The sequence below is a fragment of the Neolamprologus multifasciatus genome, chromosome 22 (assembly GCF_963576455.1).
Source record: "Neolamprologus multifasciatus chromosome 22, fNeoMul1.2, whole genome shotgun sequence".
Classification (NCBI taxonomy): Eukaryota; Metazoa; Chordata; class Actinopteri; order Cichliformes; family Cichlidae; genus Neolamprologus; species Neolamprologus multifasciatus.
In genome coordinates, this window is record NC_140459.1 from 15,731,292 (window position 1) to 15,749,621 (window position 18,330).

General features: G+C 38.6%; 1 protein-coding gene across 6 annotated transcripts in view; it reads left to right on the forward strand.

Moving 5' to 3' along the window:
* csmd3b (CUB and Sushi multiple domains 3b) overlaps positions 1-18,330 on the forward strand; it is a 382,687-nt gene that overhangs the window by 258,658 nt on the left and 105,699 nt on the right. For all 6 annotated transcript variants that reach the window (XM_085147502.1, XM_085147500.1, XM_085147498.1 and 3 more), the window contains 3 exons: positions 4,400-4,521; positions 13,518-13,621; positions 14,550-14,662. In XM_085147502.1, the coding sequence (XP_085003628.1) occupies positions 4,400-4,521; positions 13,518-13,621; positions 14,550-14,662 (339 nt within the window). The remainder of the gene's footprint in view (positions 1-4,399; positions 4,522-13,517; positions 13,622-14,549; positions 14,663-18,330) is intronic.

Here is an 18,330-nt window from a genome sequence, read left to right on the forward strand (position 1 = left end):
GCGACACGGACACAGAGAAACACAGGGCTTAAATACACAGAGGGAGCAATCAGGGAATGGGTAACAGGAGGGAAACACAGCTGGGGCAAATCAGGCCTAACGAGACAAAGGAAGCACAACCAGACGCATTTACATGAGACACAGACTTTCAAAGTAAAACAGGAAACATAACACAGACTGAACTTACAGACACAGACTCACAGGCAGGCACTACAGAGGGAACAGAGACGTGGGACCAGGGCAGACACAGACACGGAGATATAGCCGACAGGGGAGACAGCATCTAAGGATTACACAAGACAGAACTCTAACAAAGAAACCAAAGACTAGAAATGATAAATAATATAATAAACTCAAAAACCCTGGGTCAACGACCCAGGCATCCTAACATCCACTGCTCTTTATGCTGTCTGAGGTGCAGTGAGGTAGAGGGCCAGGCGGATAATTTGGAACTCTTAAGGGTTAAGTGTCCTTGGTATGCTTCAGCAGGTATAGCAGTATGGATGATTGAAGCTAAGCTTCCACTGTGGGGACGACTCACTAACCACAAAGGCCACCCTGCTGAGAAAGCAGAGTTATAGACCTTGAGTGTAAGGCAAATCAGTCTGGAGGAAGCTCTTTTGAGCCAAAATATTTTGAAGCTAAACAGTATTAAAATTCAAAAGCATTCTCAGAGCAATGTTCCCAGTGCTTATGGGGTGCGTCAGTTATGCTCCGAATCCATAAAACAAAACTTTGGAGAGATGTTTGCAAGGGCGTTGGAGCTACACTATAGACTTTGGCAATGTGTTTCTTGCCTGGAACACCATTTAATTTTGGTTCACATCCCAATGGTTTATGTGGGTAAGCGTGTTCGTCTAAGTGTGATAGAGTGAGAGACAGAAAAAGAGAGGGAGAGTCCTTGGGGATTCTGCTTGATCTGAAAATATAAAAACAAAGTGTATATGTTGTTGTTACACACACACACACTCCGTACTATTCCTGCCTAAAGCATTTACTTAACCACGCTCTTGATTTCAGCAATATGCATTTATCATCACTTTTTTCTTCTTTTTAATTTGATCTGCAGTTCATTATTGCTTCAGTGATAGTGTGGCTCTTTTGGCTTTAAAGCCTGTATACTGTGTGCCAACATAAATAATTATGAGAGGAAGAGAAAGCGATACAGAGAAACACAGAGACAGACGTTCAACTTACACTAACAGGCATTACAATTGTGCTATTATAGATACATGTCAAATGTCTTCAATCCAGCATACTGTGTGTATGTTAACAGTGGGTCAAATGACATATGTTTTCTAAATAATGAAACATTTGAAATCAAAAAACCCAGATATCTCTAGAAACCAGTTCTGTAACTTCACGAGGTTTTAGCCACCTTAAGCTCAGACACACTGGCAAGTGATATGGTTTCTGTTTGCCAGGAATTTAATTAGATTTCTGATGGCTTGCTTGTTTTGCATAAACATATATGAATATGTATAAATAGAAATTTGTATTTGAAATAAAATCATTTTTCACACCTATATTCTACAAAACTGACTCCAGATCCAAAAGCTAAGATGCCAACCTCATACACACATATGCTGCAATGGTTTCCACCGCCCATTTCTCACCTATGGATCCAAAACTCTGGGTGCAGACCTACTTCAAAGCAGCCATTCTGGCACAAAATAGCAGGTAAACACAGGTGTTAGTAATTGTAATAACGAAAGGTCATTTGTGTTGTGGTACACAGTTTTAATTAATGTCATTAGCAACATCTGTGTTTACCTACTATTCCATGCAAAAATGGCTGCTTTAAAGCAGGCCTATCAGATTGATTTTTATGGACTTTGGGTTCTGTCACACAGACTTTACGGCAAAGAAAGAACCATATCTTTCTCAGGTGTTAGGGAGGTACGAGGAAGAGAGCAAACACAGTTAAGGTCATCGAAATTCAGGATTGTGTTGATGTGCAAGCACAGTTAAGTAACAGTTTGCTGAGTTAGTATGTTAAATGTACAGGAATTTTCTTAATTGAGGTATTGTGAAGAAATTATTATGTCAAATATCAATTTTATTTGTTTAAAATATACTGTAAGTGAGTTTTTGTGAGTAACAGTATGGGTTTGTTGTTGTAGCGAGTTAAAAATGGGGGGTGGAGGTGTAATTTTAGTTGCTTTAAGCTCAACACTGGAAAATAGTTTTATCTACAATAACATGTAAAATGTATATAATCATCATATGGGTCATATTTCAATTATTTACTAGGAACTTAACACATGATGAGACCTTTACAAGAGTTTAGTGCAGTAGAAAATATAACAGTTGGCTCTGACAAGTAGTACAAAGTAGTATTAAATGGACATATATATCAGCACAGCGCCCCACTGCCAGGTGAAACGTCCAAAAGACACAGGAAGAGAAAGCAAGAAAAATAGGTATGAAAGGTAATGAAGAGACACTGAGAACAAACGATAGAGCGTTATGTAAATCGTGAGCTACATTCAATGGCTCATAAGGGGACTAAGACATGAAAATAAAAGACCTAGAGAGACAAACCGAGCTAAAGACAGACAGATGCAGGCTGAGAGACAGATGGAGTTCAGCGTAAGTTATGCGATGTTAGCTCCTCTGGTAATTCTGGTGATAAGTCTCTCTGTGCGCTATTGCTATAGCAACATCATGCCCGTTTTGCTGTGGGCACGGTGATGGGCTGGCCATTCGTTCAGGACACGCTGATTGAGCTGTCAGTGCACTCGCAAACACGAGCTTACACACAAGTCTCGAGACATTCAGATAAACCATTTCTCACGCGCAAGCCTATTGTGCACACACGTTCACAAACACACACTTTATCTCTACATATCTATCGGTGTATAAACCGCTGTGAGCTAAACACTAGAGCAGGTCAGCTGAGGATGCTATGAGAATTAGAGAAACACGAAACAACTGGGTACGGTCAGGCGGGACTCTTGCAAAGATCTCGTCGACAGTAAGACAGAGAAACATAGAAACAGAAAAGAACTATATAAGGTTGTCTCTAAGGGGTGTTGTACTTGTTCTGACACTCTCTTACAGCACTTCACGGTTACAGTCCATTACACACACAGACACACACACAAAAGCACAAAAAGACCCGTAGACAAACATGTTGTGGCTCTTATTCTTTTATTTGTCCCTTTCATTCATTCTGACCACCGAGTTACAGTCGGGAGTGGGCTTTTGTCTGAGAGTAGTTGAAAGTTTCCATTTGTAAGGATCTATATTATCTATATATATACTCAATTGTTTTGCAATGCTAGGTGCATTTATCTCTTGTGCAGTGCGTGTCAATATAAGCTCGGCTGAATACGTACATTTGTCGCCCGCTTCTAAAATGAGACCGTCGCGTTTAAGCGTTGATGCTTATTCTTTTGTTTTAGGGGTTTGTGAGCACGTGTGTGCGCGTGTGTGTGTTTGTGTTTGTGCGGCTGTTAACTGTACGTATTCTTATGGCCTGCCACTGAACAAACTAATTAAGGAACAAACGGTGCTTCAAACCAACCAGAAAATTACCTCCCAACTCTAACAGGACGACCCAAGGACAGACAGGCAGGTTCTCTATCACATCTAGTCAGAACACAAAGCCTAATAAAGGCTTAGTGGGTTTATCGAACACCTAGCATGTGTCATTTTCAACACTTCACTAAGTGTAACTTCAGCATTAGTGTTCGAGTTTGTAAGGGGTTCCAGCACAGACACTGACTAATATAAGTAGTGCATTTCTTTGGCTCAGCAGAGAGAATCTCCACTTTACACTTTCATACCTCTGGTTGACTTTTTTCACCTCTTTTTTTTAGTTTCTTTTTTTTTCAAGACAGACTGTAATTATAACACCTGTAGTAAAGCGAAGTTGTTGACTTTCAGCAAATTGCGGGTGAATGTATCTGTCACTCAATACTACAGTTCTAGCTAATCCTGTGGTATTTCACACCCAATAGCTTCCAATTAAGCACTGTTATCCAGAGAGATGTTGCTGGCAATATCAATACCATCTATGTCACCTTCTGTTCCTCTTTCTGTACCTGTCTGCACTTGACTCATTTCTTCTTTCCCCTTTCTGTTCTTCTCGTTCCTTTCTGTCACAGTACTTCTTCCTTGCATCTCTCAGCTGTGCTAAATTCACTTTAATTGTTCTCCTCTAAACTTCAGCTGTTACCCACAATTGTTACACTTTTGCTGCAGGCTGTATCCTGAATATGTCTGGCTAAACATCACCTAAATGGTTTAATTATAAAGCTAATTGTCACTCTTTTGTTGTGTGGTGACTCAACAGTCTACAATTACTGTTGCTAAAACCAATATTAATGCTTCAGTTGCTTTTAAAACAATGACATTATGTTTTATTTTGTTTTGTTTTGTTTTCTCTCCACAGTGAAGACTTGTGGCAGTAATCTTCAGGGGCCATCAGGAACCTTTACATCTCCCAACTTCCCAATTCAATATGAGAACAACGCACAGTGTGTGTGGATAATTACTGCCTCAAATCCTAATAAGGTAAGTCTTCATTTTGATTCTATCGCTGTCAAATTCTCAAATTCAAATTTAGTGTGAAGAGAGATCAATTAATTCCAAAACACATATATCAAAGTGCATCACTGGTAGTACACAAACTCACTTTAACCATAGAGACATATTGCCTGTACATGTAGTTATAGAAAAAGTAATAAGTAAAATAGTTCCTACTTTCTAATTGTAGAGTTCATTATAAAGCAATTTAAGTCAGCAAGTACACTTGCAATACATTATTATTATGTGAAGAAGCAATACTTGGTATTGATGCTGTTTTTCTCTCTGCATACCCAAGCTAAATTTGGGGAAAACCCGTCAAGTTACAAAAGTGGAACTTGAAACCTCCAGGTTATAGGTTTGGTGTAATGGGGGCTTATGAAATGTTAAACAAGCAACAGCAGCACCAACACAGCCAGGAGTGAGAAGTGCATGTGAGCTGAAATTCTGCCTTACTGTAAAGAATTAGCACTATGCAGAAGTATGTGGAGTATTGCAGCCTAGCAGCACAGCCCAAGTTTCCTTCCTGAACCAGCTTGAAGGTTTCGCTCCATTTGAATTTCATGCATTCGCTTTAATTTTAATTGATATAAATCAGCAGTTCTTACAAGCATTTACAAAGTTGGTTAAGAAGCATTTTTGCATAATTGAAATGGGTTGATAATAATTCACGTAGGAGGTGTTGTAAATTATATGCCAGTCAAAGCATGTCCGTATTTGATTCTGTGTGATTGGTTAATCCCGCAAAGGGGCGGATGATAGGTTGGAGGTTAGATGGATATCTGCCATTGGCCGCTTTATGTCCCACGAGGAATCTGATTGGTATTCAGACACGCATCCTTATTCGACTCGGGGCTCTGTTGTGACCACTCTGTCGTCAATGGCAACACCTGCGTCAGCACAATAGGGACGAACAAACACATAGACGCGTGTGCACACACACACTTACATATATAACTGCTCAAACACACACTGCATATTGTTTTTGAGACGGACACACACACACACACACGCAGTCACTTTGTTGGTGCTCAGAACCTTTCTGTCTCTCTCTCTCTCTCCCCCCTGCTCTCACACACAGTGCTCTCTGTCACTGCCCAAGGCCTCTGGTTTATGGTCTAAAGCAATACATTCTCTGTTGAAGGCTATACTGTGTAGGTGACAGTTGAAGGCTACAACACTAAGGCCATTTGGACCCTTTGTGTTTCAGGTGTGCGTGTAAATGTGCGACACATGTTAGAGGTGTGAAAATTACTGTATATCTATTGTATGATAAATGATAATGGATATTGCCAAACACATAAACCTAAATGAAGACGAGATGAAGTAAAGCAGAAAAACATTTTGTAGCCCTTTATCTCAAAGGACTTTACAGGTCGTGCCTCTTAATGTATTGTAGTGGTCCACGCCACGTCACGTACAAGCCATGCACCATCCTAAACATGTATAATGTCTTTTATCCCACTACATCATATATGCTATATGCCATACTGAATCACAGACCACACAGAACCACAAGGTACACATGTTTTTTTTATGACACTACATCACACCAGAGGTCTTCAGGGGATTATATATTTATACAGTACGTGCCATGAAGAGACAGACATCCATTCAGAACAAACCCACTGTTTGTGCATCGAGACGTATACCACACAGACCACATTCCTGGTAAAAAAACAAAAATGTTTTCCTTTTGCCCCAAGGAATATTAAACATTATAGGTAAATACTGTATAACAATACTGCATAGCAGAGCAATTTAAATGATTCTAAAGCTGAAGAGCCTTCAAAGTCAGTGCAACAGAGTGGGTTAGATCATAGTACAAACTGCTGGTATCTCATCCCAAAAACAACTTTAAAACATGAACTAAGCCAGAAATTGACTTCCTCATATTGCAGTCTACCAGTTATCCATAGTTTTTGAAATCTAAGGTTATATTTCTTTATATATATATATATATATATATATGTATTTCTTTATACAACCACAGGTTCTACCTGAATTTGTCTAATAGAGTACATACAGTAGAGACTTGTTAGGTCCACATAGCAAAGCAAGAGAGAAAAAAATCGGTCTGGTAAAGACTGACAAATCCTTGTCTGCCCACAACTCTTCTCTCACCTTCATTTATTTTTCATCTGCCTTGGTGAATTGTGTGGACATGTAAAGCTAATAGGATTCAAATTATTAATATGAAAAAAAACTCTCGGTTGTGGATTAATATCTTGTCAAACTTTTTAAATGCTATCAGATAACTGTCATTGCTTTTCATTGTCACCGCTCTGAAGTATGTTTTGAAAATAAAAACAAAAATAATAGCACCAGTTAATCCGGTAGATCAATTTCAAAGGCATTTAGAATTTTTTAAAAAATACAACAAGGTCGAGAAGATTTGTTTTGCCAAATAAAAGCAGGCTTCAATTTAAGGGTTCTTACAAAATTAGACATTGCCCCCTATTTTCAGAGGCTCAAAATTAATTGGAAAAACTATCAAAATTTTAAATATAAGGATTATTTTAATACTTGGATTAAAATCATTTTTAGTCAGTGGCTGTGTGAAGCCTACAGCCCATGAACTTCACCAAATGTGATGTTTCCTCCTGTAAGATGCTCTTCTAGACCTTTACTGCAGCAATCTTCCACTGCTGCTTATGGTTTATGGGGCTTGTGGGTCTCTCTGCCTTCAGTTTTGTATTTAAGAACTGAAAAGCATGCTTTATCGGGTTGAGATCAGCCCAAGAGCTTCTTCCTTGAAAGCTCTTGAGTCAGTACTGTGGAACGCTGTCTGGACCGTTCAGCAGATTTTGGCTGAATCAGAGTAGAGAGTGTAGCATGTATCATTAGCAGCTATGCAAGCCCGTACTATAATGTAGCCTCCACCATGTTTGACATGTATTGTTGTGTGGTTTCTGTTATTAGCATTTCCGTTCCTTCTCCACCATTTTTTTCTTTTATAATCATAGATGCAGTTTACAGAGTGATCTTGGTTTCATAAGTCTAAAGTTGTTTTTGGGGGGAGGTTGTTTCAGCCCAGGACAGGCTTAGAGAATTTTACAGTCATTGACTTTAGTTGCCTTCTGTGGTCTTTCAGGGATTTGAATGTTGCAGGTGTGGGCAGGTGCACTTCTTCTTTGTAGAAATGTACTAGATTGTTAATTTGGCCACTTCTTACGTTTTTTTCCTTTGTCTCTGATGGGTTTGTTTGGCTTATTCAACCCAATGTTAGCCCCAAATCTTTCTGGAGCTCGTTCGAAGAATTCCAGTGTAAAGCTACAGATACAAGTTCAACTTCAGATCTTTTACCTGCTTAATTTGTCATGGAATAATAATAATTATTATTATTATTATATCATTTGGCCATTAAAGCTGAAAGTCTCTGCTTCAATCACATCTTGACTATTGGATTTAGATATTATAATGTAATGTTTTGGTATTTCACAAAAAAAAGGGTGTATACTGTATCTCACTGTCAAGAAAGTTGGTAATAATCTACTTTAAACGTTATGTTAAAAAATTAAATAAGTAAAACACACTGCCACAGTGCACAGGATATTGATCTGCAATTACTGCAGTCACTTTCTCTAGTTAAGGCTGCGCTCACAGTTGGTGTTGAGCACATTTCAGTTAGTGTTTGTAAGTTCTCGTTGGTTTAGGAATTCACATTCTGCATGCTTCAGATGTTTAGTGACAACAGGAAATTGCAGATCCAGAGAAGCATCTTGTTGAGTAAAAGGTAATTTACCAGTCCAAAAGCAGGCTTACATATGTCGGGCAGGTGGCAGTGGCAAGTACACAGTTGGGAACTGGCAGGTAAACAACAGGTAATGGGCAAAAATGACTGTGACAGAATGGGAGCAGTGATGATCTGGTGTACTGGCAGTAAAAATCTGTTCTCAATTAGGGAGCTGATGTGGCAACGAGGGGCAACTTAGCAAACAGGACAGTAGTAGGTTGATCTCAGTATGAGGGAAGGCAACAACAGAACCCCAAACTCTTTAAAAGAGAGGCAGTCTGAGACTCACAAGAGCAAGAGGGTGTAGCCAGCATAAAGCGTTCCAAACAAGGGAATAGTCCTGTCTCTACAGCAAGTAGAAGATCTCTTTTTTTTATTACTTCTATACATCTTTGCCTGTTTCAACTTGTACTCCCTTCTCTCATTCATCCTGCCTCTTCCTTCTCTTTGTCTCTTTTTTACACTGCCCACTCTCCTCCTCCTTGACTCCCAGAGGCACTGTCCTCAGAATTACCCAGATTCTTCATTAAAGAGCTCAAGCTGAAACCATCAAATTACTACTGAGAAAGAGAGAATACAGCGAGTGAGGAGGGCACTTGAGGGGAAAAATCTGTTTGTCACTGTTTCCCTCCTATCTCTTTCTCCATTGTGCAAATTTACACAGATTCTCACAGAGGTGCCGTTTCATACTCTGAAGGTAAAGAGACATAGTTTCCAAAGCTCTCCCACTCTTCTTCTCTCCCGATCTTTGCAAGCCCCATTCCCTCCATCCTTCTCCTTCTCTGCCTATACACCACCCTCTCTCTCTCAGGTTAAGTGTTAATGGGGTTCTATAGCTCTCTGATGTTATTGCTTCATTTAGTTTTGGCAGAATGAGCCTTTAGAGCCAATTCATTCTCTCCTGTTCTCATTTAACCTTGGGGATGGTAGGACAGCATGCCCATTACTAGACTTCACTTCTTCTCTTCTCTTCTCTTCTCTTCTCTTCTCCTTTTCTGTATTTTCTCCATCATTTGGTTTCTCCTTCTCCTTGAATTTCCATATCCTGCGATATGAGCAAATCAAAACACTTCTTTCTTACTATCATTTGGTCATGATGCAGGAGATTGGATAAAAGTCTTTACATACTGTGGGTGCTTAGCTATCTTTTAGTCTTTTCATGACAGCTGGACACACACCTAAAACAGGAGCCTTTTACATTATAAAGTGTGTGCTAGGTTTCTGTGGCCCGATTCACATTTGCATGCACAGTCTAATGCATAACACATGGATACAAGATGACTACTGCAGCGCTGCGATGATGAATATTTAGTTAGCACCCCTATGATAAACACAAACGAAGTGCATGCAAGGGCATTCAATTCAAAGACAGGAAGGAATTGTTTTAGGTAGATTTTCCATTAATACTGTAGGCATTAAATTCAGAAATGCCCTGAAGGCTTAAGAAAAATCAGGCATACACTGAAGCTAGTAGGCAAAGAGAAAAAAAACACTTCACTGGTTTTCTGTCATTAAAGAAATGGTATGCTTCTGCATCTTCCTGACGGGATGAACAGCATAGCACTTTTAAGGGCTCAGGTTAAAAATGTTAAACATTTATCATAGGAGAACAGTGATTCTAATGCTTTCTATAGTTCAGTAGTTGCATAGCAACAGTAAGGGGCAGGCACAGCCTTTCCCACTAGTTCCTGTTCAGAGTTGGTATCTGGAAAGGATGCACCTGGCAGTCCAAGCTGAAAAAAGTATAAGTAAGGGGCAAAACACTGAGTAGTCTCGGACTTTAACCATCAGTCTTCATCAGCTGCATCCCAGGTCTCATCACAATGGCACGATTTATACTGGAGAAGCACATTCAAGGGGAGCGTGTTGATCAGGGTTTATGGTAATGCTGTCACAGACAATCTTTTATCCCCCAGCCCTGTCAATGCCCGCTTTACATCACCGGCTGTGTCACTCACCAGGTGTTTCACATATTCCTAGTGTAACTATATCTTCAAAGTATCTTAAGATCTTTTATGGTATAAGTAGGGAGGAGCTTCGCTCACCTCATTGTCTCCACGACAACCAGAGGAAGTGCTTTATCAAGCAGAAATCCAATTCTGTCGCCTCATTGGCTAGAGGCCATAGACGGATAGAAGGAAGACATGCAGCAGCCAATTAGAGAGAGATAGAGAGGGTGGTAGAGAGAGAGAAAGAGAAAAGCGGGCGAGATAGCTAGTGAAAAGAGATCGACAGAGAGATGGATGTTTGCATGAACACCAACCAATTAGAAGAGAGGGGAAATATGTGGAGTTTTCAGCTTCATCTATCATAAATACACACTGAGCACGCTAAAAGTAAAAAGGAACACACACATAAACACTGACCCTCACATTCCCACTAATGAGGTTCCAGTCGAAGCTGACTTCAGTGCAGCATTCATAGATGCATAAACGTAAGTGCATGCATGGATTCAGTGCAATGTGCTTATGGCTTAGCTGTGTTTAATGCTGTGTGAACTGTGCTGATGTGTCATTAGGGCATTCTGTAAAGGACATGTACAACAAGACAGAACAACTTTAATGGAATACTCCTTATAGAGTCCATTTCAGAATGAGGTATTTTCTGAAGCAAAGGTTTGTTACCTACAGCAAACTAAGCAAAAGGCGCTATTTCTAGCGTTTCTGCATATCGATGCCCTTGTTGTCCTCAGCCTTCAAACTTTTTGTATCTGCTTGTTGGCCTGATTCATAGTTATTTCACCTACTTGGGATAGAAGGATTGTTTAAACCCACTCACTATACCAATTATTTGGTAGTATAGTCTCATCATTCACTTTTTTTGACTGTAAGCACTATAAAAACTGGAGGCACACACACACAGAAATATAGCGTGAAAGACAATACAGTAATGACAGCTCCCAGCTTACTTCATGAGCTATCAATCTGTGAATGTTGTGTGTGGAGCACTGCAACCACGATTTCATTTTCACTTCTCTCTGGCATGCACTGAACAAGTGAAACCCACTCACTTTGAATTCTCTATGCACATTTGGATGTGTTTCTTCGATGTGCCTAGTAAGTTTCAAGATTTTTCCTTTTTTATCTCAAACCTGCTGTGGAAAGCTTTTGGTAATCTCTGATCATTTAACTCAAAATCAAAATATGTCTATGAAGCACTCCCATTATTTTTCCACCATTTGCATTTGATAGACCCGTACTTGTTGCTGTCAAATTAATCGTCTCCAGTGCCCAGTACCACATCGTCTATACTTTCAACACTGCACTAGAATGGCATCCACACATTATTGCAGGTGCAAAAGAAAAAGGAAAAAAAACTTTTTCCATAAAGTTTGTAAGCTCTTAAACAGTGTTTCACTTATGGAAAGTCATTCAGCTATGTCAGCAACCATTTGCGATGTTAAAAGTGCACAACGTGACTTTTAAGTATTGTGATCATCATGATTATCCTTGTAAAAGCACGATCGGATGTTGTCTTTCTATAAAATCTGTAAAAACAGTCATATAAATGCGGCTGTTACTTCTCAGATTTGCTGCTGTGCTGAGAACCTGCTTTAAGTTCATGAGAATACAGCGATAAGTGTGTGTGAATATGGCGACTGTGTAATCAGAGCAATAGATACAGTAATCTCCACAAAGCCTGTGCCTGTCTGTTTCTGTGTGTCTGGGTGCATGCTTTCCAGAGAGATTTTAACAGGTTTGTAGGTAATGCTTTAATCCAATCTGCTGCCTCACATACTGATAAGACTGAGTCAGCACCTTGAGCAGTGGGCAGATTGTTGCTTCATCTTTGTATACACTCTTGCTTATTTCATTTCCGGTGAAATTGGGTGATCGTGCTGTTAGGCTTTCCCAGTTTTTTGGTATATTTAGGTATGTCTACATTAGTTTTTGTCAGTCAAAAGATAACTTTACTTGCTTGTGGCAGAAGAGGTAAAGCAAGTATTAAATGGCAAAAAAATGAACCCCATAAACTAAAACAAATCAGGTGACACCAAAGGGATAGCCACTGTTTATGCTCCCTCCCTTTTCATAAATTCATAGGCTAAAGTTGCATAAAAAATGAACTGTATCCATTCAGCATGCAGAGTAGTGGTGTCATGTTTCTTGTGTTTAAATTGTGTAGTGAAGGGAAAAAGAGAACTGTATTAACGTCTTACCTAAACGTAATAAATATACAGAGTTTTTGAGCGTGCCAATATGCATGCAAATATGCTTAGTGTTAACATACCTGCATACAGGAAAATAAGATCTGTGCGATGCATTTGGTTGCCTTTGAAGTGCTCCAGCAGAATATTCATTCTGGAAATCTGGAAATTCCTCACAAGGAGAGAAGAAGAGCAGGGCGGAGTCAGACTGAGGTTTCAGTCTTCCCCTGAGGGTCAAGTCAGAATTTTAGTTTGAAATATTCCACCACTGTACTTTGCTAGCATCAAAGATGTGCTCATTATTACCCCCATTTCCTCTCTTCCTCTGTCCTCTCCTCTTCCATCTGCCTCCATCTTCTTCATTCTCTCTATCAACCCTCCCCCCATTCTCTCTTCTCTTTTGCCAAATGTGCTTCTCTCTGGTCTTAGATGAAACAGAAAGTGTTGGTTTAATAATTCCCGATCAGAGTTTTGAGCTGTGTGCTGCTTCAAGTGTACAGCAGAGGTGTTACTTGCGTCTTCCCTCCTCATCGTGCGATACTGAATGAAATCACGCCTCATTGTGTGATGCATGAATGAATTCTAATGATTCATATGCAGTATGCTCAGGTATAACTCAGAGACAGAGATGACTTTAATGTCATCACAGGTACAAGTCTTAGCATGACAAGATACAATATGTAACCTTTTGCAGCATGATTTAGCTCACGCTAGTTTTAGGACAGCTACAAGAGTGTAGATTAAACTTTTTTAATGCAATTTGTCAAAAAAATGCAATTATAACCAGATGAAGATCAAATCCACCATTTTCAAAATGATTGTGGAATTTTTTGAGCCAAAGGTTTTACTGGTATAAAACTGAAATTTTAGGAAACACAGCTCAGTGCAATGACCTCCAAACCGATTCTTGTTAAGTCAATAACCACGTTCCATTTTGGGTGCTGAGATTTCTGAACTTTGCTTCTTTTTCTTCTTAGTGTTGATTGAGTAGCCCTGATTTTAAAAAAAATAAAGTTATATATTACTGCTTGACTTGTGATGGAATAATAACTCACATGCATGTGAATATGCTTGTTTGTTTGTTTGTTTTTTCAACTTTAGGTCATCCAGATCAACTTTGAAGAGTTTGACTTAGAGATTGCCTATGATACTCTAACTATTGGAGATGGAGGGGAGGTAGGAGATCCTACGACTATTCTACAGGTGTAAGTATTATACTATAAACTGACATACTTTTGCACTTGCTTTCCACATATCCAGAGATCAGGGTATATTACAGTACTTTTTTGTAATTTTAAGTGAACAATGGTGGCCCAGGCTTTCTGAAGCTATCCCTGAAGAAATTACATGAAAGCTTGGCTAAGACAGTTCAGGCTTTGCTGAGCAATAAAGTTGCTCATGCCAAATATTTGCTTTCTGTTTGTACCTTGCGTACTGCATTCCAATGTATGTTTGCACATGTTTCAATAAATCACAGCACCTAGTTCCCATTTTACTAGCAAAATATAAAACATGAAGGGTTACTTGAAACACACAATATATCTATATTATAAGTAAATATCACTGATATGTAGCGATACAGAGACCAGCTGTGCAAATAAGCAGCAGTGCTCTATGAGAATAATCAAGGAGAAAGGTACTTTTTGTCTTTTGCTTTTGTCATTTTTTATTCTGGGCTTGATGCAAAGTATCAGCGTCCACCTAAGTCAGAAATGTCTATCTCTTTGGCATAAAATAATTTGATTATATAACAGAAATCAGCATTATCTACCACTGTTCTTGAATTTGTAAAATGTAGTGCCCACAAAGATAACAGTGGCAGACCTTTTACAAAGTGGGTGATTATGGTTCACTTTGTAGATGGTCACTGTTAGCTTTTGATTATAAACAGGACTGGCACTCTGAAAAAAGGTTGCATAGCATCAGAGTACTCAAAGCAATTTGCCATACTCAGGCAGGATTCTGCAAAAGCAAAGCAAAGCACTGAACTCCAGTACAGTATGTTCCAGCAATTTGTTCAGAGAATCACTTGAGAATTTGATTATAGCTATGATTGCAATGATGAAAATGATACTTTTTTATAGTAGTAATTATGGTGACAGTGATTTAATAGCGGTGCGTTTTGTGCTCCAGCCTATCAGGTAGCTTTGTTCCTGACCTGATAGTCAGCATGACCCACCAGATGTGGCTCCACCTACAGTCAGACGAGAGTGTCGGCTCTATCGGCTTTAAAATCAACTATAAAGGTAAGTAATGAGCATGTTTTTGTTTTTGTAGGAGAGAAAAAGAGAAGGAAAGTGTGTGAATTAGATGCATTTAAATAACTTGTGAAGACATTTTCAAACTTGTCAGACTATGTGTTTGTATACCAAGGATGAAATGGCAAAAAAACCTCAGTTTTTACCGATTTATTTTATATTGGTAATGTTGAGCACACTTGCTCCACATCAAACAGTAAAACACAGGGTGGCACCCTCTTTAATCACATGTTGTTGGTCACATTAAAAAAATATGAAGATGATATCAAGTTGATAAACTAGTAACCATTATAAATCTGTGCGTTGTACATTTTGCCCTGGCATTGCTCTTTTTATGGCTCAATAACATTTTGCACTGGATATGTTGCATGTAACACAGTGTGACTTTGCAAGTAATTTTGATATCTCATCACTTGCATCGACTCTATCACTGTTAGATTGTTTGTCTATATCTGATTCTACTTATTTCATATACACATCTAATGTACTTGGATTTTGTTCTTATAGGTTTCCACTTCATTTTAAATGCATTTTATTTTTGCTTTTCTAGGCACTAACTAACGGTTCTTATGTGTCTTATGTGTTCAATCTTGACTTGTATGACTGAACAAAGGAATAACAGTTTATTATGCTATTGAAATTTAAATTCATTGGCAATAAATCCTAGAATTTCTCACTCATTCAGTACACCCAGGGGTTTTACTGCTCAGCCGCTTATGTTTTGATAAACTAACAAATACCTAATGAGGGGATCTTAAATCAGTGACAGATGACTTGTGTCTTTGTGGATGGCTTCAAAAGTAGTCTGAGTGCATCTTAGCTCTCAACATTATCGTCCAAGTTTTGAGGGTATTATAGTATGAGGATGATCCCGATGCTTCGAACATCCCGGGATGATATCAGGTTAGATTTCTGTGGGAGTTTTGTCTTCATTTTTCAATACACTGTGCAGTGGAAATTTTATTTCTGTCAAAATTCCAAAAAAGTTGAAAAGTTTGGCTTCTTGAGGTCTCTCGTTGTTAATCCCTTTAAGCGATGACTTATCTTTATCAAACAGAACATCTTTGTAGATGCATTGGTCTGCTTTAAAAATAAATGCTTGTCTAGCAACGCATGACCTTCTTCTTAATATCAGTTAGGAACAAAGTGTTTTTGTGTTCTGTCGAATCAGCTCCTGCCAAACTAAAAATATTAACCTTTCCAAAGTTTCCTGTGTGACTGATGTAGTTTTTCATTTGATCACAGTACATGAAACATAGAGAGGGGAGCTTTGCTGCAGAAATGAACTTTGTGTACCTCATTTGGGTGTCATCATCTGCGGATTTATTGTCATAATGAGGTCACAGTGCTGAGTCTGGCAATGCAGCAAGTTCCAAAAGGGGTGTGACAATGACACTTGTTTGAATATATCTCTGCCCTTTACGCTCCTTGAGTTTCATTGTGAAGTTCAAATGATATACTGAAAACACAGTTATTAAAAAGACATAACATCAAAATCATTAAAATAGAAAATAATGAAATACTGCAGATCTGTCTTTCTTAAAGTAACTCTGCAAATAACAAATGTATTGGTGGTAATTTTTTAAGCAAATAATACAATGTGCCGGTAATATTAAAAAGTTTAAAAACTAACTTGAAATCATATCACCTTTATGAAGGACATAAGGTTCCTGTCTCAATGATAATTGTGCATATGCCCATTAATTTCTCCTGAGTGATTTCACCATAGAGATCAATAGAAAAGCTAATGGAGAGAGCCACCATCTAAATGCACCCATGCTTATAATATTGCTTCATTGCATTGGCATGAGAGCTGGATTTTCTTTCTTGGTCTGTACCCAGTAGTACACAGCAAGTTTATTCTGCACAGTACGTGGAAGACCAATCCAGTGTTGTTAGAGCGTATTCACTGTCAAAAGCCATACATTTGTATTTAGATGTTATAAGGTTTTGTTATTTTCTGTCACAATGAGCTTATCACAGCTATGTTGGCTTTTATGTTCTTTGAAAAGCAATACGAGACTGTGTGCACTGTAAGGTTTATGCCACTGCTACTCAAATTAAAATTCCTCATAATTATCAAAATCATTTTTATGTTTCTGTATTGGCTAATTCACCAGTGTGCACAAGCTCTTTAATCAAGGTAGTATTTTTAATGCTAAAATATAATTAATGCTGTTATCCATTGAGTTTTAAATTTACTGTTTTATTAAAAAGCTGGAAAAAAAAATGAAAAATGAAGCTCGTTATCATTTTTGTTTGATTGAGATGCCAAATCACAGTTATTTACTTGCAGTCCTTAACACAAAAATTGGTTGTAGTGGTTGAGTGTTATGCTTGATTAATTTCAGACTTCTCATTGAAGTCCAGTGTGTGAGCTCAAATTTGGGTATAAAACACAAATTCAGTTTATTTGCCTAATAAATGATATAATTTTTATTTTAAATATTTGAGGGTTGTTTTTTCTTTTTTTCTTTTTTTTTTTTTTTTTGGGGGGGGGGGGTGTCTTTGTTAAACTATGTTAGCTATTTAGTCACTTTGTTTGCTTACCAGGGAGTGATGCCAAGTTTACTTTTTATAGTTCAGCTTAAAAAAATAGCATAAATGTACAATTTAAGGAATCCTCTGCATATTATGTAAGAAAGGACTGCTTGCTGCTCAACATCTACTGCACTGTTATTAGACTTTTTAAGTGTGCCCCCTTTAATTACATCTACATCATACTTATGTTAATGTGTTTGACATTCTTAGATTGTCAAAACCTACAAAAAAGTACTTTAAATATTACTTTTTTTTTGCTCAAACCCCAAGAACCCTATGAAAAGCGCCAATTCTCAGTACAAGATAAATGTGTTTGTCTCAGAGTGCCAGCTCCATCACCCACAAGATTTAATATAAAGGTGGGTACTTGCCTGAGATGTATGTGTGTTTTATTTATCTATTTTCATTTTTTGAGGAAGAAAAAAAAGGGGCACACTGTGTGTGTGTTTGTAGAGTACATAGACATATCCCGTAGACCTTGGCTATGAAATATAAACATTATCAGTAACTCCAGCCTTTCTGTAAAGCCACACTAACAATGCGTGTATGTGGGTGTGGGTTTCTGTTAGTGTGTATGTGTGTGTGTCAGACAGGTCCTCCATCAGTAAGCCAACGAAGCTCTACCAGCAAGTCACTCACCCCTCTCGCTCCTCACATTCTCCCTCTCTTCCCCTTTTCCCTCTGTCTCATTTTTCCTTATTAGCCATCTATCTATCCACCATCCTCTCATCCCCTTCTTTTTGAAATCACAACATTTTCTCTGTCAGTTGCTCTCTAATGCACTGTTGTTTAGTTTCCCTGCTTCTCCTCCTTTCTGCTCTTTTAGCTTCTCCCATTTCCTGTATCAGACACCCCTTCTCTGCTCTGTTGTCTGTCAAATGACCAGCCCTGCATCTTTTTTTCTTTTGCACTCATTCCCTCCCTGTCTATCTCTGTGTTTCTGCTTTTCTCTTTCCCGTGGTCTCTGCCTGTGTCCCTCTCTTTTTCTTGTCACCATTCATCTATTATTAAAGCCAAGGTCACCGACCTGGGAACACTTTGACTCCACTCCTACTGCAGAGCATACAAATCACACACACGTACAAACTCACACACACAGCTGAGTTCCCATCACT